At 44.5% G+C, this 25795-nt stretch overlaps 1 protein-coding gene across 1 annotated transcript in view; it reads right to left on the bottom strand.

Moving 5' to 3' along the window:
- The window catches only part of LOC142788281 (uncharacterized), a 75152-nt gene extending 53921 nt beyond the window's left edge, over positions 1 to 21231 (bottom strand). The window contains exons 1-3 of the mRNA XM_075884882.1: positions 21132 to 21231; positions 13115 to 13251; positions 3871 to 4066 (exon numbers count right to left, since the gene is read on the bottom strand). Coding sequence (XP_075740997.1) covers positions 3871 to 4066; positions 13115 to 13251; positions 21132 to 21231 — 433 coding nt within the window. The remainder of the gene's footprint in view (positions 1 to 3870; positions 4067 to 13114; positions 13252 to 21131) is intronic.
- Positions 21232 to 25795: the final 4564 nt, after the last annotated feature.

The following is a 25795-nucleotide window of genomic DNA, read 5'->3' as shown; positions in this document are numbered from 1 at the left end:
CAGATGCTTTTCAGACCACAGCCCACGATGGAATCTGCAAATGAAAGCGTCTTCTGCTTCCTTGCAGGCTCCTATGGGATGTTCATACATGTGTGTGTGTAAGACAGGCAGAGGCTGCTGGAGTGTGCCATGGCAGGCAAATGAGTGCGCGTTTTTGAAGGATAGCGCGGGGCGGGACAGCAGCTTTGGAATGCGGAACATACAAAAAAATAAAATGCCAACAGCCCAAAAGAGAGAAAGACCAAGAGCATCAGTTCGTACTGCGCCGAGCTCGAGCTTAACAGTCGGCTCGTACATATTAGAATTCCGCAGCATCAAAGAGTGAATAGAGTGCTGACGTGGGCCGGAAAAGTTGGCAAAATTGACGCACCGAAAATGCACAGGATAAAGGAAAACATCAAACCACAGGTGGTACGTCCAATACGGCGCATAGAGGTGCTTCTCTATGCGTTCGCCGATCTGACGTTCTACACGAGAATTCGAGTTCAGTGGCGCTGCGTGTTCGCCGGCTCCGGCCGCCAATATTTCGGACCACCGCGCGTCTGCAAATGTCCTCGCTATTCCGACACGTACGGTCGGAGACGTAGCCGAGGCTGTCATGCTGAACGCACAGCAGAAACGAACGAAACGATAACAGAACCGCCAAGTAATGCTGTCTCTTGAATGAGCTGTACACCTCTGTTAGAACGTCGGAACACGGGAAAGCCTGTAGTTGAACTTGCTGTTCTTTTTTGTTTTGTTTTTTGTTTTCGAAAATTCCAACCACACCGAACGCCAAGCAACTGCGCTGCGGTGCTAGTGCTATGCAAATGAACTGCTCCGCACTCGGCGAGAATTCGGTCTTCGTCGCCTGAAGCGAATGAAATGGCAAAATAAGCAAACAAAAAAAGAGAGAGAGGAGGAAGCAGCGGGGGAACTCTTTTCACCCGTGGCACGAATCTGCAATGACCGCTGCCCTTCCAGTCCACGATCCACTCGGAAATGCTAGACTCGTCCCAACGCTCGCTACACAGTGGCATGGAGCACTCTCCTCGCTTGCAGCTTTCAATGGTCCATTCTTAAAGCCACATCAAAGGAACACTCGCAGGCAGCCCTCACAAATTTCTATGAGTCGCCTTCGCTTTTTCCATTTCTATACTCGTCCGGAGCAAGGTACAGAAGCTTGTCGCTTCGATTGTGCGCAGAGGCGGCGAGCCGTAATTAACACAAATATCTACAACTTTTTTTGTCCCAGTACAATCAAACGCGCAAACGCAGGTTCGTAAGTATACGCCTTGCTTAATGTCTCTTCGTTTAGGCTTGCCGTAATTAAAAAGACTGTCTCCCGTCCTTCATCGTTCTCCTGTTTTGTGTCGAAATAAAGGGCGTATTATGCGAAGTGTCTAACTTTGCAGCGTTATATCATTATATCATCCGCGTTATATCATCTTCCATTGGTGGGATGAATGCCCACAACACTAGTCTATGTCGGTGAAAGTCGAAAACTGAAACCACATGCGGTTTTCGCAGGCTTCATCATTGTTTGGTTATTATAAAACAAATACCTCAGTGGTCGTTTTAGGCACGCACACACGTTTTTTTTTTCTAATGAGCGGCGGCAGACGCCGTGCTTGCGTTTCTCCACCGCTTGCAGGCAGACCTGCAAACAAAGCGAACGGTGTACACCACCGGCAGCGCCACCGGGCGGCTATTTGCACGCGTTAGGGGGGGGGGGGGAAGGCAAGTATTAAACTTTGGCGCAACCTAAAACAGCCTCAAATGCATAAAATACAATTTTAAGTAATACGTGTTTGTTTGTAGGCAAACTAAGTAAGACTTCCTGCGAGGATTTCTTGTTCTATCAATAGACTGTCAAGACTGACCACATTCGCTGTTGGGGGACGCTAGTGGTCACTTTTTATCGACTTTCAACATCAAGTTGAAATTATAATTGCTTTTTCTGGCACGAAAGCATGCTTGCTGCCGCCAATCGGAAAAACTTTGCCAAACGGTCCCTTTCACATTTGAAACAGTCTTCTGTGATTGTGTAATCATGTATACGTGGTTGATTATTCTTACATTTGCGTGCATTGTCCTTTTCCTCTTTTGTCCTTTGGTATGCTGTAGCTATATTATATCCGTCTATCCTCAGATAGAGATGCTAAGTGCATCAGAGTTCAAGGTGACAATGGTGTACTTAGGTTTACGCGCAGACCGTGAAGAATCGTGGTCATAGGCTAGAGTGCGGCGAATTTCACTATGCGTACGGCTCATAGTGGTCAAGGTGAAGTTAAACACTTTCAATATATCAAATAACAGCTATTATATTCCTTCGTTACCACTCGTCACTGTGCTCAGCGCAACTCCGCATCGGTTTCTTCGTCTTTTGCAGACGTTCAGCTCCCTCCGTCTATTTCCTACATCCTCGTCAAGCCATTGTTCGACGCTCCGGCTACGCTTGCGACAAAAAAATACAAAGAAAAAGGGACCACTCTCATTGTACTCGCCAGTCTACTTTCTTTTTTCTGGCAATCTGCGAATCGCCCACTTCTTCTAGGGCCAACTTTGCGGCATTGTAATTTTATTGACTGCCCAGCGAGAGGTGCGCAGTGGACGACTTCCTGGTGGAACCAGAGCCCTATCATTAGCGCCCGCCTAAGTTTCCAGTTCATCGCCTACTGTCCGGCATTGACCATGAATGTTCCTTTATCCCGGGCACCGTCCCCATTCGTTTATCTTGTCATCCGTCGCTGGCATTGTGACCTGCTTTTAATCATTCTGGACAGTCTCGTTGGCAGCTTCGCACTTTTCTCTCCAACTTCTTTATTTTTGATTTTCTTTCTTCCCAGTTCTTTCCGTCATCATTTTTTTTATTCCGCACTGCTCTCTTCCCACTATTATACCTACACTTTTTTTGTTCTATTTTTCTGTTGGCCTGCTGTTCTTCTATGTTTTATTCGTCTTCCTTTTTTTCCCGCGTTGCGTTCGTTGATGCTCCCAGTCCATCTCTGTTTTATTCTTTCGATAATCGTTACTACCGACCTGCATCAATCTCACGCAGAAGCGAAAGTTCCTCTTGCCTTATCTTGCCCGCCAATAGAATTGGAGCATCCGCGTATAAATATCTAACGATTTCGACGCTGGTACTAATATATGCTTGCAATTGTAGCAAATTGTTGTTCACTAGAGACTGTTATATTCCATTTAGAGATGACAATAATTAGTTTCTCACTTCGTTCAATAGCGTATTTCCCACACAACAGATGTCTACTGCCACAAGAACTTATAAAATGTTGCCTGGATATTACTGCAGTCCTGTTTTAGTCTATGACTTATCTTCTTAGGAAAAAAAAACACGCGATATAGAAACTTCTGAAGAGACACGTAGAGATATATCGCGTGACTTTTGTGAGAGCACGCTCTTCACCCAAATGATCTCTGGCATCATAAGCTATATATATATATATATATATATATATATATATATATATATATATATATATATATATATATATATATATATATATAAAGGAACATCCGTAGAGTGTTCCGCTTGAGATGCGATACTCTCCACAGACTTGCAGTAATTATGTCGGACGCCGCTGATCATACTTCAAACACAGTGATACCAACGCTAGAAATCGAAACATCTTTAAACTTGACCCTACTACGTGCCAAATACACGCCATGATATGAACTACACCATAGTGATGGACACTGGATAAACTTCGACAACCCGTCGTCGAAATGTAAGTAGGTGGATGTTTCTGTGTTTCATCCTCATCGAAATGTGGCCGCCATGGCCTGGAGGGAATTCAGCTCGCGTCATATTGCATAGCAGCACTATACGACTTCACGTAAAAGCTACGAATCTTCAGTGACATGTCTCACCATAATCTTCGATGCTCCAGGCTGAAACCGCCGCGGCGCACTGGAGCACTACCAGAGCCGAGGCGAGCGTGGCTGTGGCTGTTTTGCGGTAGCCCTGTCGCATCATGGCGGCGCTGGCGAAGAACTCCCGCACTTTGTAGCCAGCAGTGATGTATGATGAGCACACGCCACCTCTCCTACCGTGCTCCGGGATATCCTGCACGCATCAAAACATGCAACCGTGTAATTCAAACTTCATACAGGCAATCGAATTACCCCAAAATATCTAAGAAAGAAGACAATTTCGAGGACCCGTTTATTTTGTTTTGACATATCCATAACGAAAACCAGCAGTTGACGATGTCAAGGCAGGTATACGGGAGGTTAGTTGTAATGTTTTAACTGTATTGTAGTACCTGTGGTAGAAATCTGAAGAGAGAAAAGTCGGCGAAAAGACAACTTGTTGCTGGGAGCGACCAAACATGTAACGATCCGAATGTTGCAAGTTTGGTCCCCGCTTGGAGGCAAGTTGTTTTTCTTTTGTACAGCTTAATTTCGTTAGAGCTATTTCACAATTACTACAAAGCACTTTTTTTATTCGAAAGACTCCGCTTTGGCATTTAAAAAAACATACATAAAAACCACACAGGTTCATCACACATAAATAAAGAAGTTACACTCACAAATAAAGCTAAAAAAATTCTTAAAGCTAAAAAAAACAGTACAATATATTGCAATGGTACAAATTGATTGATATGTGGGGTTTGAAGTCCCAAAACCACCATATGGTTATGAGAGACGCCGTAGTAGAGGGCTCCGAAAATTTCGACCACCTGAGGTTTTTTAACGTGCACCCAAGTGTGAACACACGGGCCTACAACATTTCCGCCTCCATGGGATGCAAACGGTACTATACTACATTCTCTATACCTTACTTGGCTTCATTACCTTCTGGTTTTTATTCAAGCAGTGTATCCAGCAACATTAGCAGAATGTACGATACATATGATAGTAAAAGAAATTTATCGGTAATGAGTGAAAGTTAGATAAAAAGAGAAAGCAAGCAAGGGAAGAGTGTGAGGTAAACCAGATGCACGTCCGATTTGCAAAGTTATTACATTGGGCAAATGTGCAATATTTCTTGTAGCAAGGCCTTCAGGTTTCTTGACCTTGAAGTATGCTCCTTTCGCCAGTTGTTGAGTATAACTGCAACACATCAGCAGCTGTATCTATAGACATTACTGAGTAGCAAGAATATAGAACCGAAGTGACGTAAATAAGGATGTCATTAGACGGAAGTACTTTCTGGAATCTGTCAGCAATGGCTTGTCGAAACTCAAGCCATCCTACGTACAGCAACAATACGTGCGTAGAGGTGAAAGTAGACATAGGCGAGATAAACGGTAAATTAGACGATCCTAGTTAAAAACAGCAACAACCGAAGCGTTGACGCTCCGACAGGTTAAACCCGGACACAGTTCAACAAGGTTTCACAAATAGCGTGGCGCTGCGCCAGCATCACGCAGCATGAATGACACTCAAAGAACATGAGATTGAGATACTATGGGGAAAGGCAGGAACTGACGTTGACCGCAAATACATCTGGTTTGCTAGCATGCGCTAGGGTGAGAGGCAAAGAAATACAAAAAAAGAAGAAAACAACAAAGAGAATTCACCATGAAGACGGTGGGCACCACCTAACTGGCACTGGCATGGCTAGGCTTGTACCTTCTCACCTGTATCCTTTCCAGCTATTGTTATTCCATGCATTCCATGGCTTTCCTTTCTCTCTTTTCTTTATCGCGTTTTTTTGTTTCATCCTTGTTTTCTCTATCTCTCTATTTCCCTTATCCTTTCAGTCGTTCTTACTTTTCATCTCTCAAAATTTCTTTTCCTCTGTCTTTGTATTCCTCTATCTTTATTTCGCGGTTGTCGTTCTCCCGCCATCTATCATTTCCTCTTTTCCCATTTCTTTCTGTCTATTTCTTTCTTCCTTTTTCTTTCTCCGTATTTTCATTATTTTCTCAGTGCACGTGCTCAAGGAGCGAAGCAGAAAAAGAAGAGATGAAGAAGAGAACAAGAACAGGGCACACAGGTCAATAATGATGAACATTTTCTATCAACAACACATGACCAACCTCGAGCATAACAACTCCGGTGCAAAAGTTACTCTTGCCGAAAGCAAAAAGTGGTCGCAGTAATTTACTTCATCCCAGATTTCACCTGCACACATAGTCAGCCAGCGTATATAGTGCAATGGTGCTTACACCTTCTTCGTCAGCATAAAATGGGGAAGGAAGGGAACGTGCGACTGGGCAGAGGGAGAAGCACAGCGAATATTTCCGCAAAAGTCGTACAGAGTCCCCGGGAAAAAAAAAGTTGTGACGTTGCGCCGGGAGGTACATAAAACAGAAGTGTCACACTACAAAATGTGTGCACGTAACAATAGATCGGACGATAGACCAGAGGAACAGAGGGAACGTCTATCGTTCAAGCATCGCAAAGCACGAACATTTACGAGTGGTTGTCTCTACTAAAGTTTTCGAGCTTCTAGTTTATTGACAGAAGAATTAAAGAACGATAGAATGGCATCCACTTGCAACCAGCAAAACGGACGGCAATATGAAAGCACGGTCTTATCCGGCAGCTTTAGCGGTAAATTACAACGAAATGCAAGAGATAGAAAGAACATCCGCACACAAGGCAACGAAAGAGCGAGTGCCTTCCCTCTTGATGGTTCTCGGAAGCGAGGTGGGTGAAAAAATCTCGCCTCGGAGCTTCGTATCTTGCTCGCGCATGGCACTATCATATGAAAATCAGATATTGGGTTAACGTGAGCCCCGAACTAGAAAATTCTGCAGCGTGGTGTGCTTCGTGAAGATCCATTCCGCTCGATAGGCTTGTTAACTCTGGACGCGTAAAAACGAAACAAAAGAAGACAGGAAAAAAACAAAACCTTAGGACTGCATGCTTCCAGTTAATAACTTCGGTAGACGAGATGACGGCACCAACGGGACAAAAAAAGGAAAAAAGAAGAAAAAAGTAAAGGACTAAGCCGATATTGTCGAGGCCGAAGTACGGCAGAAAGCACAAACACGACGTAGCAGGCGACAGATATGACAGAGCGAGGATGGCCGAGCGGAAATATAGGCCATTTCTCTCGTTTATTCCGCCTCAGTGGTGGCTGGGGCGATTACGCCATTCTCTCGCTGTCCACTGCACACAGGCTCGTGTCTTCTGGACAGACGACGGATCGGCGTAATGGTTTACCACGGCTATTACAATACTGCGCTTCTTCGGACAGGCGCACGAAAGAATCGCTCGCGTTGACGTTCATTACGACGTAGCTGTCTTTGAGATTAATAAATGCGTGAGAAAGGGGGAAGAGGGAGGGTATTCTCAGCGACAGCTAACTTGCTGACTTCTTTTCTTATGCTTCTGGAAGTATTTATGTCTTTCCAGCGCACAGCGCTATCTCCGAGACTTCTCTCGCAACTAGAGTTACACGTGTCACCTTGAGGCTGGTTTCAAGCGACGTAGCATAGAATAAGTTTTAATTCATGCAGTGTGATCGATTATGCGTATTTATCTCACTTTTTATTTAAATCGATGACATTTCCTTTGCTTACATTAAAGAAAAATTGTACAGGCAACATGCTGGTACACTTGGTAAAGGCAACAGGTGGTAGAGCTAAAACGCAACAACCACAGCTTGGCTACGGTGATATGAATTATTCAGGTGATATGAATTATTCGAGTCGTTAAGTGAACTTAGCTGAATATTTCAACCTTGGCATTTCTGGATATAGTTATATCGTTTTAAAACATCTGATGAGGCGCGGATATAAATATTGGGCGGGATAAATGGAATAATGTCACTGGGGTCATTGACCTGTCTCATTAATTTGTGATCAACGCAGGATCGAATATCGACTGAAGCAGCAGCGTTTTTATGAAGGCGAGATGTTTGAGGCCCAAGTACTTACATTGCGGTGCATGTAAAAGAACCTTAGGTCATGGCAAAAATTTCAGGAGCACTCCACTACGCCACCCCTGTAGTACTATTCTAATTTGGGTACGTAAAATTATGAAAAGTAATATGATTTTAATGTTGGAGCAGGAATGTTGAAGTGAAATGGCTCGGTTTTCTGTGGTAGCCTTCAGACAGGGTTTGCAACGTGTCGCCAACCATCGGCTTCCCCGGAACGTCATCTTTTACCACGCTGTCACTGTACAGAAGGACCAATCACTTAAATTGTCGTTTTTCATTATTCAAATTGAGCTGTGAGATAAATGCCCGTTTAAATTATGCTCCATCTTTTGAGTTCTCTCAAAGGAATCCCACAGAGAGATAGTATAGATCGGCTGGTTGAGCATATGGTTCGCTTTGTATGCACTGTCAAAAACACGCGCAAAAAAAAGAGAAAGTAATGAAGAGTGAGAAATGACAACCATGGGTTAAATGCAGTCGGCCATCTTTATCGCATTGGTTAAGCACAATTGTCGACCCTATGTCCGACTTCCGCGTGATATATTCCTCGGCCTACATCGATGGACGAACATCGTTATGCTCACCACGGCATTGGTGCGTCGGTATCTCTCTCAGCGTGAATTCGCACGAACTACTGATTGTATTTCGGTTTAAGTTGTCGACGGTTGTGAAGAAACAGTGCATGAAATCGAGGTTTCAGCCGGTCAGCAGCATAATCGTAAACTTTGTGTACGGCTACGCCCCACGTAGAAGTACCATACTCATTAGTCGGCTGACACGGTAACTTTTGTATCCTCATCTATAACTTTCCTCCCCCGCCTTTTTGCAGGGTAAGGTAGCGCACCTGGCTCCGGTATGTCTGGTCAACTTCATTGATTTTTTTCGATTTTTATTGATTCTCTCTAAACACCCGTAGATGGGAAAATGACAATACTAATATTGTTTGCTTGGCGTTTGTTTTTACGGAATTCATTAAATCATGGCACTAAAGCTTTACTCCAAATTGATTTCAATGTGCGCCTTGATTAACTTCAATTAGCAAAGATGGTCACGCCGATTTAAAGAACTAAGTGCCGGAAGTCGGACACGGACCCATGTTGAAGTAAATGATAATGATGGGCAGAGGGAAGGCTAAAGAAAGAAAAAGGTGCTGGACGAACACTGAGCTCAATTTGGCAGAGTAGGCATGTAATAAAAACCAGGCACGACTCAATTAGCCTGGTTTCGAGTGGCGCATCCTCTTACCCATGACCACCTCAGCAATGCAGATAAAACTTTTTAAGTCCTCATTCGTCCTCTCTTCTTAAAGGAACCGGCGGTATAATAAAAGTATTGTGTATGCAGTACGAGCTCGCGCCGAAATTTTTTTTCCCTAAAGCTAGCATCCTTACAACATGATTTTAAGGTGTTTTTTGTAACTCATTACGTAATAGGGATGGAAATTAAAATGGTAGGTGTAAAATTAGGAGACAAGAAGAGAGCAATGTGGATTAGGGAACAAACTGGGGTTAAGGATATCAAAGTTTAAATCAAGAAGAAGAAATAGACATTGGCCGGGCATGTAGCGCGTAGACAGCATAACCGCTGGTCATTAAGGGTAACTAACTGGATTCCCAGAGAAGGCAAGCGGGTTAGGGGGAGACAGAAGTTTAGGTGGGCAGATGAGATTAAGAAATTTGCGGGTATAAATTGACAGCAGCAAGCACAGGACCGAGTTAACTGGCGGAACATGGGAGAGGCCTTTGTTCTGCAGAAAACATAGTCAGTATGATGATGATGATGATGATGATGATGATGATTAAGATTATGCTGCTGCTGCTGCTGATGATGATGATGATGATGGTGATGATGACGTACTAGTTTTAGAACAGCACAACCCAAAGCGTTGCGTATGCGTTGCATATGCGTCGTTCACTCACCTCTTGCGGGCTCCCGATGAGTGACGAACGCTATACACTCGCAACGCCCGCAAGCTTTGCGTGTGGTGTTCTAAAACTCTCCATGATCTCAATTATCAACCCATAATCGACACAAGGCATCGTTATGTACACTTCCTAAAGAATCATTCTGATTAAAAACATTCAGGAAAGCCGGTGGATCGCTACAGGTGTAGTAGCGCTCGCACAACCTATACACAATAACTCTCGCTGCGCCAACATTCCTAACCACATTTCTCCACTCCAGTACGATGCAGCGAGCCGTGTGCTAATATCTGGTTAACTTGCAGGCCTTTAGCTCTATCTTTCTTGCAAAGCATTATAAGTATGTGCAGGAGAAATCTCTCTGGCACAGACTCTTTTCCTCGCTCGCTCCAAGACATTGAGAACAAGAGAGAGCCCCCCTACAATCGACCAAATACCGAAAAAGGATTGTAGATGTAGACGTAGATCCTAAACTTCTGATTCGCACCCACTATGGTGGATTAGACTGGCTTGGCATTCAGCACTTCGTCGGCTTTGTTTTGTTTTTGTTTCCTCAATCTAGCGTATTTCACTGTTACTCCGTTTTGAAATATAAATGTAGCCGGCTCAAATTCGCAGTATACGATGAGCCGCACTGACAACCCGTGTTTCCAATATGGGGGTCACATTTACCCGAGTTCGTTCCAAGCCGACGACATTTTTTGGTATGCCGAGAGTTATCTCAAAACAAAAGAAGCGGTACTGCCTTGCTTTGAAAATGAAACCCAAGCGGTCTAGCCTCGTTGCCTTCTTCAACAATTCAAGAGCGAATCCGCTGCCGCCGGGGTCACATTGCAACACGCACTCGCCGCAATTCTGTCGTTCGCTTCATCGTTTTGTATGTTTTGCTTGTTTTTGACTTATCGTTTCACCGACGCTTCCGGGTCCTCTCTAGGCGTCGAGACCTCCTTGTAATCACGATATTGGCGAACACGATCCCGTCGTGGCGCATAAAATATTTCTTGGTATAACAAAGGACGTCAAGAAGGGCTGTCGTTCACATTCCGTCTGAGTCGTCATCTCTCCAAAGCAAAGCAGGAAGCGAGAGCACGTGACAACAAAAAAAAAAGCGAACTCTAGTAGCGTCATGGCGAACTTGAAGAAATTAGACAATATAGTGGCGCCTCTCTCTCACCCACCCACACACACACGAACACACACACACAATAAAAAAGAGGGGAAAAATGGCAGCATATCCACGGGGTGGATGATGGAGAGTGGGGCGAAGCATCCGTCCGTGCATTCGTTCTTGCTTCCGTCCGTCCGTGCGTCGATTTATGCGTCCACCCATGCGTCCATCCGCCTGTCCGTGCGTGCGTCTGTACCTGCGTCCGCACGTCCATCCATGCGTCCATCCATGCGCTCGTCCATGCATCCACCCTGCGTCCGCCCATGCGTCCATCCGTTCGTGCAGCCATCCATGCGTCCGTCCATGCATCTGTCTATGTGTCCATTCGTTCATCTTGTCAACACTCCAAGTACAACAATCTCGCATCTTTTCATTATATATTCCGCTTATAGAAGCACCGCCATCCAGCAGACATTCCAAGGACTAAACTAGAGGTGGCACACGCACACTTTCTTACGGCTGGCGCTTCGTGTCTACTTCCCACCTTTAACCACCTCGAGTTCATGGTATATACTAGTTCACTGTATTCATGGCACTGCGGCCCAACGCTCGCTAAATCTTTCTGAAACAAAGGAGGTTACGTCCAGCAAGTATAACGTAGCAACCCTTTCATACCAGATAGTGCTCAATGTACATACCATTGGCTGCTAATGGGGAATGAGAGACAGAAGAGTTTGGCTTTTAGTTAACGCGAACGCTGCGATTTTTTTATTGTTCAACAACGCACAGGAGAAATCTCCCACGGGCACCCCTTTGGAGGTCAAAGCGTAAGACATGTTACGTACTACGAGGGACGAACGGATGCCGCTTTGAGGATCTTCGCCCCTAAAATGCGAAAGCTTTATTAGAACGACGATAACAAAGACAGAATCCAGAACGCGAGATGAGCGTCCTCTGGTGCACAGATGTCAGCTCCACTGGATCGTCTAACAGTGGTCGGGGCTACGCTGTCTTGCGTTCGTGGAGCTTTCGCTTATACCCTGCACCTACCAAAAATGTAGCGATGCTGAAGCACACGAACAAGTCAAGCAAACGTATTTATTACGGGAGAACCTGCGCCCACAAATCAAAGCGACTGTGGTCGAAAACTACAAGTCAGTCGAACACCGAATAGGAAGCTCAACTGTCTTCTTTTTCCTATCTCGAAGAAAACACCAGCGCGTGGCGCAAACGAGCTGGGTCCGGCGAGGTGCTCGTGCCATAAGATGGTCTCTGTGCGGCACACCGGTAAGGGCGCGTTATTTGAATTGGGGTAGCGGCAGTATGTACACAAGCCGTTTAATTATATGATAAATAGGCTCAGACCAGCTGACGATGGTTTCGACACGTGGACGTAGCATATCTTGGTCAAAGAGTGGTTTATATCTAGTTTATGCAGCACTCACCGAACGAGGCCAAAGAACTGAGCATCAAAAGACCGACGCTGGTCCTGTGGTGTTTATTTCTTTGTCCTCCTCCCATGAGCGTTGCATCATCCAAAGAGTAACGTATACTATCTAGCTCCAGCTCGAAATCTTAAATAGGCCACTCTATCGAACCATCAGCCACTTTGTCTGAGGCACTTACTCCTAATCAGGCAACATGTGTATCACATTGCCCTTCCAACCGTCAGTTACCGTCTGTACTTTCGACATCCGCCCGACATAGAGTCAACATCAGGGTTGGCAGAGAAAGTTTAGACACTGTACAAGGTATGCCAGGGATGTTTGTTTACCTGTCTGGAAGATTAGCATACCGCCCTCGAAATGATAAATTTAGAACACAACACGCGTATACATGCACCGTGGGCACATGTGAGAACATCCTTGGCAGCTGCGGGTGATTTTTTCGCCAGATAAGAAGAAAGCAACTTCATCTCTAGTTTATTCGTCTATATATATATTGGTCTTCGTTTTTTTCGATATAAAAACCATACCACACAATTAATAAAATATACAGGACTAGCTGATAAAAAAACAATGTAAATGTAAAGACTCTACAAACCTGACTCACAAGATAGGCTCCAATAAATGCAGCGCGTAAAAAAAAAAGCCTGACACAGTGGCTCCTTGTATCTTTGAGGCTATGGCACGTCCGTGGCCGAAACCACACGTTCGAAGAAGCGAAGACCCAAGATGGAAAAAGAACGGACGTCGACAGTCGCGGAAGTCAATAGTAATGTTTCCGTCCACCGAATCACGTTACCCCCGGCCGTAAAGCCTCGGCTGCCGCCAACGCCTTCTTGATGCCTGCACGAACCCGCTCCACACCACAACGCTTCGGGGGTGGCTCGGCTCTGCGGAGCTTGTGGTTTGCATGTTTTACCAGCTTTTCCTTCAAACCTAATGTTGCGGGAAGAGAGCTAGTCTCGTTTGCGACAATGAGATTTAAGACAGCAGTGCGGTTGGAAGCTTCGACGCTCTATACGAGAAGCTCGTCGGCCGGAATCCTGTTTGGCGACCGAGGACGAACCGAGTGACGACCGCCTGGATGCGTTAACGACGAGCGCCAACTGAGCGCCCGTTTCCAACATCGAACAGAGCACGTGCGCGTAGGTCTTTGTAGTGCCTTCTCGGAAAGGAAAACCGCATCCGTGTTTACCTTCCCGTGGGATCGCGCATCCGCAACTCGCTCCGAGGCAAGCACGGATCTCGCTGTTAGCTCGCGGCTGCGAATCCGACACTTCCCTCGTTTGCGCCTTGTTCCGGTTGATTCAATTAGGCCGCGTGCGCGGCATGACATTCGCTCAGCTCAGGCGGTCGCCTGAATCCTCATTCAGAGTGCACACCGGCAAATATTTGGTCTGCTGGAGACGCCTGTACGTTTCCGGAGTAGCTGGAATTCAGAACCTTGGAGTATGCGCCCTCGTTAAAAGCACCGTTGATGCGTGGATAGAGATGTTTTTGTAACTTGGGAGCGAATGTTAGTGCATGAAAACGTGTGGTAAGCGTCGTATTGCAATAAATATGATTATTAATTGCTGGAGTAATAAGTGGTGTAACCATGATATAATTAACAGACACGAAGTTGTGGAGGGCTCAGAAAATTTAGTCAATCTGGAATTCGTAAATGGGCGCTTAAATCAAGGTGCACGACGCTCTAGCATTTGATCTAACTGAAATGTGACCGATACGGCTGAGACCGAATGCGCATTTTTTTAGGCAGTGGTCGAGAACGCACCCATGAGTATCATCGTGGTGGCTCGTCGTAATAAATACGAGCAGTCAGACAAACACTGCCAAGTTGTTTGCAAAAACCCTTGAGTAAACTATCACTGCTGCTTTTGTTTTATGGCGTTAGATGCTATAGAGACAATGTCAGAGCGGTGATGTCAGCACTCTGTTCCGTCTTTTTTCTGGTTTGTGTGCTTCGTATTCATGCTGTTGTTCCTGCGAAGGAACGACTTAGCTTTGATGACCCCGAAAAGTGTGAAACGAAAGTCAGAAAAAATTAGGACTATTAAAAATGTTGTAAAGGGTTTATTTATTGATTGCGTAGAATAGATATAATATATGGTTCAGTAAAACTTGCAGCAGGGTGAGTTAGGCCATATTTGAAGATAAACCGGTGTGCGTAAATTTAAAAAAACAATGACACAGAAAAAATGGGGTAGGGACAAGCACAAACTTTCAAACTCCACCCTTGTCCCAGTCAAATCATTTCTGTGTTCTTGTCATTAATTTTTGCACATTAGTTTATCTCGATATATGATATATTTTGGATTAAACTGGGGGCAGAAAATGTTCGATTAGCGTAGTGTAAGACGTGTATTACTGACAAGTCACGTTATGAAAATGGTGAAAGAAGACACGAATTGTAGGAATTGATTTCGTGCGAACCATTCGGTAAGTATAGTCTGAATGGAAGCTTACCGACGCAATCTACGTTCCTTTGAATGGCCACAAGTTATGAAGTCACAGCGACACATAACCTCGTTGTTGTGCTTACGACGCTGCCCGATGGGCCCCCGATGGAGCTTCTGCACCTGCTGATACTCTTTTCAAAAGTGAACGCGGTAAGGGAACTTCCCTACATCGCACCTAACGCCTCACTAACGCCCCGGAATTCTCCGCCAAACTTGAGCTGTCACTTGTAAAGTCCCAGTTCATTGCTACAGCTACAAATGCCACCAAAGATTACTCGAAGTGAAGCAACAATACCTTGTCGCGGTGGTTCGGTGTCGTGTTCACCGATGCATTAAGCTATCGTATTGGTAAGGCATATTCATTCATGAGCGATAAGCGTAACTTGTGGATACCATTAACCATTCCCTTTCATACACTGTCCACAATTTGTACATCATCGCCTAGGCTTTGGAGTTACCCTCGAGAAGACTCGATGGTGATCCTTTCCTTGAAGGAAAGACCTTGGCAGTCAGGCCTTATCAGCTCAGACAGTCATACGAGCCCTGAGCCGATTCTTGAAGTGAACAGAATTGGGCGACCACCCGTCATACGCTGCACTGTGTGTGTTGTGAAATGGGGTGCGTACCAGTGGTGTTGTCGTTTCCCCCCCTCTCTCTTTTGACTCTTTATTCCGCTATGTGTAAAATAGCTAGCCACTCGTAGCATATAGTTAAGCTCCCTGCCTTTCTTGTATTCTATTTTTATATCTCACAACCTTTTAGTATGGGCCCCACGAATAACGTTCCTGTTGTTACAACAAAACGGTTTTATCACCATCTTCACTTGGTGTAGGTGATGACCTGTCTCTTGATATTTTGAGGGCAAAAAAAAACAAAAAAAACTCGTTACAACTTTGAACGAATGAGGAACTCCTAGAAACTCCTAAACAAGATGGAACATAATACATTTTTTTCTCTCATTCTAGTACGCATTATTAAACTTTAAATATGTGTCATCAGGGGCACTACTTGAAACTCTCTTGCGTAGCATTTCGCTCGAGGAAACTGAAACCGAGTCCATTTATCACGTCTCGCGAGTCGGGTCAGTCAGCAGCGGGGCACACGTGGAGTCGCGTTTCAGGCGATTTCCATAATAGAGGACTCGCGCGCAACGCGGACCCGAGGAGTCGCCACTTCTTTAAAGCACCGCTGCTTTTCTCTTTTATTTAATACTCGCGACGACGACGCCTCCGATTCGCGCAACGAATGCGAGCCTTTATTTATATAGAGTTTTTTTTCTCCCTCTAGATCTCCGGCAAATGCGGAAAAAAGGAGAGAGTAAATAATTGAGACCGGTACTGTGAGGGTAGCCGGATTGAGACGAGTCTTGCTGGACTGTATTGCACAAATGACGTGAATAAGTGAAGAAAGATGAGCTGGCGAAAAAAAATTCAGCAAGTCGCACACCATGACACAAGTCAAGCAGTCCAGCTACAATAACGACGATGATGATCACAACGATTACTTTCTGTAAAAAAGCTCATCCTCTTCATCTTCTCAACTACAAGCATAATCCTATCAACTACCATCATCCCCATTTATCTTATTTCTATAGTTCCTCCACCCTCTAGTCACGTCTTCGAAATGATTTCTTACTTTATTAGTTCTACTAATACTGCTCCTCATTCTTTTAGTCGAAAGAAAAAAAGAAAGAAAGAAAGAAAGAAACAGAGAAAGAAAAAAAGAAAGAAAGAAGTATCGAAGAAAAAGTACAAAGCAGTTCTCCGGGCTCCACACTGTACCTAAAGACCTGGCACCACTGATGCGAAGCTGCCTTCAATATTTTTTTTAGCAGTGGTGCATTCTTTTTCAGTTGTTTTTTTACTGCTTAAGCGAGATCACACCTGTATACTGTATTCACCATATATTTTGTCATCTTAGAGTTACTTTGGTAACATTATGTGATATGTTCTTCTGGATTTTAATTATTCTGAACCTACTTATGAGCCATCGCGCTGCCGGACCCTTGTTTGTGCACTAACGTCTCTTTACATGCTATCAATGTGAATATTAAAAAAAAACACTCATTATGAACTGTGCGCCACCGGAACAGTACTACACTCTTGTTTGAGTACAATATCGACAAGATTACAGGAATCTATATGGTGTTGAGCGCAAGTACATTAGGTCTAAGTATTGTCGCGTTAGTTGTGTCCGCGTCATGAATTTGTCATAGCAGCGTGGGCTCGAAGAGCCACGAAAAAAAAAGCCATAAGAGGAGGTGGGGGGGGGGGGCAAGTTTCGCAGAATCAACGGCTCTTTTTGAGCGTTATTTTTTTTCATATAGCAAACGAGGTCACGTCGCCTGATCTTGCTTCGCAGACCGTGACATGGTCATGTCAGTGGCCCTGTTCAAAGGCACGTATTCGATCTTGTCATATGAGGGACGGAATTCGCTTCCTTTGAGCTCAGTGATGCACCGGTCGAACAAATGAAAGCTTGAACTAGTGCGCTGTACGCGTACAACAGAATGCGAATTGTTGCTCCGTGACAAATGACTGCTAAAGCGTGCATCGTTTGATTGTTGTTCAGTGTAGAGCCCAAACAAAACCATTTCACGAAGGTACTTATTGTCAGCGAGAAAATAAGAAAAATACCATTTTACGTTTGGCGAAAAAAAAAAGACAATACCAGCCTATAGTTTTTCTTTTTTTTTTCAGCTGACAGCTCAGTTAATTGATCGAAAGGGCTCGGGTCACAGTGCGATTGCGTGGTATATGTGTCCCAGATATTGACCATGGCGAATGCCTTACTGCTACAGTTCTACAAACAAATTAAAGCAGTTTGCTTTGGTAGTTCGAATACTGAACTCCCCCCCCCCCAATATATTTCTAGTGCTTAAGATTAAAACGAAAAAAAAAAGTGTTCTTGCTGTCCCTTTTCCTTTCCGTGTCATCACAGCTTTCCGTTTTCGTTGAACCACTGGAAACACATCAGACTTCTACAAACAACGTTTTGTGATGGTCGTAGTAAGCATTTTGCGCTAGTATAAGTATGAACGTAGTAATTCACTCAGTTTCCTTTTAAAGGTATGTGTAACAATACGCACATATTGCAGTTTTATTTGATCGATGTGTAGATACGCAATAAGTGCTATGTATAATATTGAGAATCGCCTTAATAGAACAATAGAAAGTCTCAGAAAAACAAATAATCTCTTCATGTAACAAATTATGTGGTAAGCATGACGCGCACACATCATTTCAATGAAAGTTCACGGTCACACATAATGCAGTGTTCATAGCAGCGGTCATTAATGCTTATTCTTATTTGAAGATCTCATGAGAACTATGGTAATCTTTTCATTGACAAATGCACAAGAAATTTACGATTACGATAACCAACAGTGGCTTTACCACCAGTCGGAATATGAAATGTCATCTTTCGAAGGTTTTATTAAGTATAGGACATCTCGAAGAACAATTACATCTCCACTGCACATTCGCTACATCAATGTAGTAAAGGCGTTTTGAGAGAGAGTAGATTGCATCATTATGTTTATACACATTGTTCATGTGAGCATTCTTTTTTTTGTCGCGTGTGCGTGTTTTTTTTTCTTTTTTTTAACTTTCCTCATCTCTTTCCTTCTTTCTTCCCTTATTTACTCTCTGCCTCCCTTCCCGAAGGAGCAGACAGGCTTTGTGCCTCTATAGGTGGCAGTTGTCAGCTTATTCCTTCCCTATTTCCTCTGTATTCATGTTCTCTAAGTACTCAAACCAAATATATAAACAATAATATATGCAGCGAGGACGATCTATAGCTTCGGCAGTTCTCGAAAGAAAAAAACATATGCTTAAGCCAGCCTAACTGCTCACTTTCATAACTAAGCAGGAACTTTAAGTAGACAGGTTAGACCTGTCTTCCCTTACGCTTTCTAGTGCGGTTTTTTTTTTATTTGTCGCGTTTCTAACAGAATCGGTCGCTAGCTATTTCCTATGCTGTCCTTACAACCAATGTAAATGATTGACAATAGGTGACCTCAAGCACAATTTGTGCCACTTTCTGCTGAAAGCACGCAGGATACTCAAATACTTTGGCTGTTAGTGCAAACGGTGCATCTTGATTACTGTTCCCAATGACGTCACTCGCTTATTCAGTGTTATGTACGTTTGGAAGTTTCTGCGACTTTTTTTCTCTACATCAACTGTGCCATAACTCGAATAAAAGAGAAGTATATATCGATTCACCAAAAACATGGAGCATAAGTATATTTCCAAGCGACTCGTCACTTTCTTGGTCGCGAATGCCGGATTTTCTTAGCCCGAGGCCTGTCCAGGCGTCGTACCAGGGCCAGCTACGGCTAAATTGAACGAGTAAAATACGAACGTGCCGCGGGATAACTTTGGCTACACCGTCAAAACAAAGGGTTTGGGCGTACAACCAAAGTGAGGCGCATCAGGAACCGAGTAAGGCCACGCATACCACGGCTCTTCGCAATAATGCCATCAGGGCGCGCGAGAATTTGACATCGGATAAAGGCAGCTTACGCCGCCGTGTGCCATGCGAAATGAGCCCCACGTGCTTTCGCGTATACGGTCACAACAAAGAACACCGAAAGGCCATTTGTTCGCCCTGAAGCATGGCAGTCGAGATGCGATAGTTTTAATTATCCAGCTCACCAGACGCTGCAACGAATGTTCGGGCGCGATCTTCCATTTGATAAAGCTGTCACGGGGCTAGCGTCGCGCCCGCAATCAGCGTCGCCACTTTGAATATCTGCTTTCTTGTTCCGACTGGAATGTAAATCGCAAATAACGAAAAAAATTAAAAATTACGCGTAACGATCGGAGAGAAAAAGAAGATCTAGCGAGACCCCGAGGCACACAGTGAACCGTGGCTCACTTGCAGCCATCTCTTACCACCCGAGCGAGTCCCGTGCGCTTCTATCTCTCTCCTTCGCGTCCGTTAATCTTTTCTCGCCGTTTACTCGTGGGAGAAGCGGAGCACAACTGCCCGGTTGGCGACGACGCAAACTGAGAAGAAACCGGACGGAAGAGAGAGAGAGGGAGCGGCAAGTCCTGCCGGAGGACTGATTGGGATCGAACGCGTGTGCTGGCCCCCGTTGCAATTAAGGGAAGTGCGCCTCGTCCTCATTAATTAAAAACAAGGTATAGGGAAGGAGGGTGGGGGAGGCGACTGTGTTCGGAGATATTCATCTAAAAGAAAGCTCTTATATATATATATATATATATATATATATATATATATATATATATATATATATATATATATATATATATATAGAGAGAGAGAGAGAGAGAGAGAGAGAGAGAGAGAGGGAGGGAGAGCAAGCGTCATCAAAATAAAGTTCTGCACTATGACATCATCCTCTCTTCGCTAACGTTTCGACATAATGGCTCACGCTTTGAGAGAAGTCTGCCTTGATTTCTATGGCGGTGGGATGGGCTATACAACACGCTGTTCGCAACTACGGAAAACGTTGCTGGCAACACTGCTCAACTAAACAAAGATGGTTGCGGTATCTGGACTGTGGACTATATTCGCAGGAGGAAGCATCTGGAAACATTTGTGAACGTTAGCTTTCGTGATGTGCTATGTCTTTTCTGTTCCATTCCTTCATATATGCATGTGAAGCGAATGCATGCTTCCGGTACCATTTTACTAGGCACCAGCTTCGGCTAGCCAACTGGATCGATGTCTGGTTAACCTTGAGCTTCCTGCCTTCTCGTTCTTTTTTGTATCCCTTCCATCCTATTCATATCACGGTATTCTCCCGTACTTTAGCCTATTAAAGTCAGTGTTATTTTCAAAATTTTACCTGCACAATTACGATTCCAATAATCAAGCCGTGCTGGTCTCATCCGTGGTCAATTTCGAAGGGTAGACTGAGATGAGGTTTGGAGTAAAAACATTTCTAGGCATACTGTATTTGAGGCCATCTGACACAGGTGGTTTGTTTATTATTTGTTTGAAATGAAGACACAAGGAGAACAAAGCAATCAAAATGCGAATTTATCCAGACAAGTCCTGGCACTATGTACAATGTTCCAGTTTCCGGCATGATGGCGAGCTTCTTTGTGCAGTGTTCGCGCGTGAATACTGCGACTAAACATATGCACCGATGGCAGCATATTTTTTAGCGTACGCACCCTGTAGAGCTCGTTCGCGAGCCTTGCTATATCGCTATCTCGCACACAGCATTCGGTATTCCGCTGAAGCCGATGCGTAGCCTCCAATATACGCGAGTACTACACACAAAGGCTAGAAACATCTGTTAAAATAGGTAGCCACGTAGAGTCGAACTTCGGAATCCAGTTGCATATACTACGAGTATGCATTTCAAAAATCACAACTTACCGTAGTCGTCGGATGTTGACGCATTCGCTGGGAGCCTGTTGCGAGTGAGCTGGACGTAACAGGGGCCACTGTCTTGGAGCTCTAGAGAGCGGTGACTCATGGGAAACCGCGGCAAACCTCGTACATTACAGGTGGCGTTTACGGGCAAATAGGGTAGGTAGGCTCTACGCCGAAGACAGTGACCTGAGAAAAAAGAGAGGGAGAGAAAAAACATCCATCGCATTAATACCGTCTATTTAGGCAAGAAAAAAACAACAACAGCAAGAGCATTTGGTAACGTACTTGTCAGATGGGCTCTATATACACCCGCGTGACAAGAATATTCACGACCAAAATAAATTACCGTCAACCCATTTTGTTTTTCTTCGCTACATAACCCGCTGATGAAGTCTGAAAAAGCTTGGTTCGTTGCTTCTTGCTAGCACGAGCACAACTGTTCCTCAAATGACACGTCTTTCGAGTCGCACCTTTATTGCCTTTTACGCTACGATTGAATAGCGTCCAGTTAGCTTAGATAGTATTCGGCGAACGACCCAGAAATGCCCTCGTCTAGAGGCTCAAATCCCGAATCGAGCACAGATTTCGGTTTAACTGCACGCGAGCGTTCTTCGTACATTTGAGAAACATATTCGCGCTTTCTTCACAGCTTTATTTCAAAAAAAAGAAATAAAAGAAAAATATGACGGTTCTTTTCTCGTTTCAGTGTAATCCTTTCAGCGCTGGTGCGCTCAATTTCACACATGACAATACGGAGGAGCGTCACTCAGCGTCATTCTTCAAAAGGCTCAAAAAACTGTGCATACATTTGCGCAAGCTTCCTGAGAGGGTACCTAGCGATCACTAACCTTCATTGAGCAGCGTTTTGCAGCAGAGACACCACCATGTTCGACGTGCCCCACATAAACAGAAAAAAATCTGCATGCATTTCGGGCCTAAGGTCTGAGTATATTTAGTAAAGAATAGAGACTGACTGATAGCCAAAATATTTAAATAAGTTATTACTCACTAATTATCAATAATTACTTAAACTTATACAATACTACAGATTTATTTTGCTTATTGAGATGTAATATTTGATGCCTTGAAACTGTGTCATACGAATTTCACGCATTTGTAAAGAGTGCATAATGATTCGCGCCTGAATGGTTTCTTCATATGTAGTACACTAAATTTTCTTCACGTGACAGATGAGAGGTAATTAATTCTTAAATCATGTACTACACACAGGCGATCTGTAATGTGGGCCTTATTGTCATTATTTGTGAGATCTGCGACTTTTCTATACGAAAGAGTCATCTGAAGTCGTAGAGAACAAAAAGCCACAACATCCTGCCGTTTTTTTTTGTTGTTGTTTTTGTACATCATGCATCTGAAAGTAAAGTAAAACAAAGTAAAAACGAAATTCTCCACAAAAAAAATATAGCATGGAACTCAGCCTCATATTATGATGGACACAACATTCGGTATTTCACACACACCATGTTTTCTAGCAGACGCGAAGCACGGAAAGAATCCACAATACACGAAACGCACGACTGTTCCTATCCCAGCAGGCCTCAATGAGACATACATGACAGCGGAAGGATTCAATATCTATATACCGATCTAAAGGCGATAGGCGACGAAACCGCAATGGAAACAGATATCATCGTGCCGCTGAAGTTTTGCTGTCACACCCGTGAAGCTTCGTGTAGCGCACGCGCGAGGTGCAGCCTCTAACGCCAAAAGGAAGATGGGGGGGGGGAAGGATTCCTCGCTGTATACGGCACACACCAAACGGCTTAAAGGGGGACGTTTCCAGCTCGGTTTTTCTCGAAGCGTGTGAACGAAGAATGACCGAGTGATAGCACTGACAGGCTGCTAAAAAATGATGCCGCATAACTCCGTATCAAACATGCCTTGGGTGAAAGAAAGGAGCCGAGAAAACTTTTTGAGTGAAGGGAACACGCGAAGCCGCAGGAAAGCGCAAGCAAGGCAACAAAAAGTGAAAAAGGAAGAAACGGAATTTCAAAAGAAGCTTAAACCCTGTTGTATGTACATATATAAAAACGAGGGAAGAAGGGTGAGAAGAAGCTGGGACTGACATGTGAAAGGCTGCTACCCCCCGCCACGCTCTGGGAGGGCAAAAGGGATTGCGAAGTTATTGAACTTAAAGCGGTAAATGCGCACAAATTACAAGCCGCGCAGCCCTTTTGCTTTATCTCAGTCAGTTCGCAAGTCCGCCTTCTGCCTCTTCTTTATGTGATTTCATAGATGCGATATTTATCATATATGTACCGAGGATGAAGTTTTCCTCTCTTTTTTCATGTCCCGTAAGAAACAGAGAGTTCCAGGGGAGGATGAAAAAGCTGGCCATGTTGATGAAAAAGGAACTTGCACCGGCCAAAGTGGGCCGAGGAATAGAAAAGCCGTTTCCGCAACTGAACGCCTGGAAGGCGCGTTCGTAAAAACAAGCGACGCCAATGAGCAAACAAGAGCCGAGTGTTAGCGCCAAAGCCTGAGCCCCTCGCAGTCATAAGTCCAGTTTTCTCGTTTTCTGTTTTTTTTCTTTTTTGGTCCTCTCTATAAGTCCATGGCTAAGGTTTCTGACGCTTTCAAGATTGAGTCACTCACAGGATTTGTAAGAAAGAAGACTCCCAGCAGAAACGGAAGCGCATCTCGAGGAAGTTTAAGGCGGGCATAGAGGCGAAATGAGAAGATTCAGTCACGAAACAAAAGCGTGGGACGATCGATAATGCCTTTGCCAGAGTTAAGAAAAAAAAAAGAGTGGAGAAATACAAGCTCGCTAAATTGCTTCTGCGAAATGAAGAAACGCAAGAAAAATATTTTGCACTCGGGATGATTGCGAGATCTTCGCTCTATTTTTCGCCTTCTCGTGACGCAGATGTCTCTCTTGCTCTCTCCCTTTGTCTCTCTATGCTGTGCGCGAAAATCAGACCGCAACTCAACTCCGGAGCTAGGTCGCCTGAAGAAAACAAAAAAAGAAAACAAAACAACACTGATGCATGTCGGCGACGGAAGTAAACATTGACAGGCACCGGAAGTTGTGCTGCGCATCTTAAACACATTGTGGGAAAATATGCTGACGGAAGTAAGACACCTTTAGCTTTTGCGAGCACCGTCAGTTAGCAGTGCGATCCTTTAATAAACAAAAAAAACGGCAGCATATCCACGCAGTAAAGGATGGAAGTGGGGTGAAGCATTCGTCCGTCCATTCGTTTTTGCGTCCGTCTATGTGACCGTCCACGCGTCCACCCGCCCGTCCATGCGTGCGTCTGTTCTTGCGTCCGTCCCTGCGTTCGTCCATGCATCCGCCCCTGCGTCCGTTCATGCGTCCATCCATGCATATGTCTGTGTGTCCGTTCGTCCATCTATACAACACTTCAAGTACCACCATCTCGCATCTTTTCATCACATATTCCCCATATAGAAGCACCGCCATCCAGCGAACATTTCAAGGACTAAACGAGAGGTGGCACACGCACACTTTCTTACGGCTTGCGCTTCGGGTCTACTTCCCACCCTTAACCACCTCGAGTTCATGGTATATACTAGTTCACTGTATTCATGGCACTGCGGCTCAACGCTCGCTAAACCTTTCTAAAACCAAGGAGGTTACGCCCAGCGAGTATAACGTAGCAACCTTTTCCTGTCAGATAGTGCTTAATGTACATGCCAATGGCTGCTAATGGGGAATGAGAAACAGGAGCATTCGGCTTTTAGTTAACGCGCACGCTGCGAATTTTTTTTCAGTGTTCAACAACGCACAGGAGAAATCTACCACCGGCACCACCTTGGAAATCAAAATGTAACACTGGTTACACACTACGACTACGACTACGACTACGAGGGACGAACGGGTGCGGCTATTAGGAGCTTCGCCCCTAAAATACCACGATGAGAAAGGGAAGGAACATCGCCGAGCTTTCTACAACAAATCGCCCTGTTGGAGCTCGAAGTGCGAGTTTTTCTGGTGTTAAACTGGAACATCCATAAATATTTTTGCGGCATTGAAGCGTATAGAGTACTAGACAACACAAGAAGTATATACATATAGAAGCCGTTCGAGTTTTCTGTGCCATGTGGTCCTGACGACTCGCACAGAGTCCATAGAAGGCACAGTCTAACGTTCTAAACAACGTCGTCCATCTGGAGCATTGTGCTAAACGTGCAATGACATGGTTTTTCGATCCAAAATGCTCTTCATTTATACATCTGATGAAATTCGCACATCGCTCTTGAATCAGCAATCTATGGAACCTGGTTTGATGTAGGAAGCGCGCGTATATAGGTCAACTTCGTATATATAAGCTTGCTGTCTTTAAGCATAAGTATTCAACATAAGTATTCCGCCTCACGAGAACTCGACGATTGGCATCTATTCATTTTCGAACATTAGTCAACATGTACAAGGGTGATTTGATATCAGGTTTTGATAAGGCGTTCGTAAAATCATTACACAATGAGTAAGATAGAAGGAGCAAGGAGATCAACCGAACCTTCACATAGATAAAACAACTGAACCACCACCTCACGGTCTCGAAACGAAAAAAAGTTCCAAAGCATCCGCTCGTCTGGACTGGGCTTGTTGCAGAAGTGCCGCCAGTGCATACAACGCCTATCACATTGCCATTTTTACCTTTCATACAGTCGAGCGCCTGGCG

Source organism: Rhipicephalus microplus, unplaced genomic scaffold (genome assembly GCF_043290135.1).
Source record: "Rhipicephalus microplus isolate Deutch F79 unplaced genomic scaffold, USDA_Rmic scaffold_52, whole genome shotgun sequence".
Lineage (NCBI taxonomy): Eukaryota > Metazoa > Arthropoda > Arachnida > Ixodida > Ixodidae > Rhipicephalus > Rhipicephalus microplus.
The sequence above is the reverse complement of the archived record's forward strand: the minus strand, read 5'-3'. Positions and strand labels throughout refer to the sequence as shown.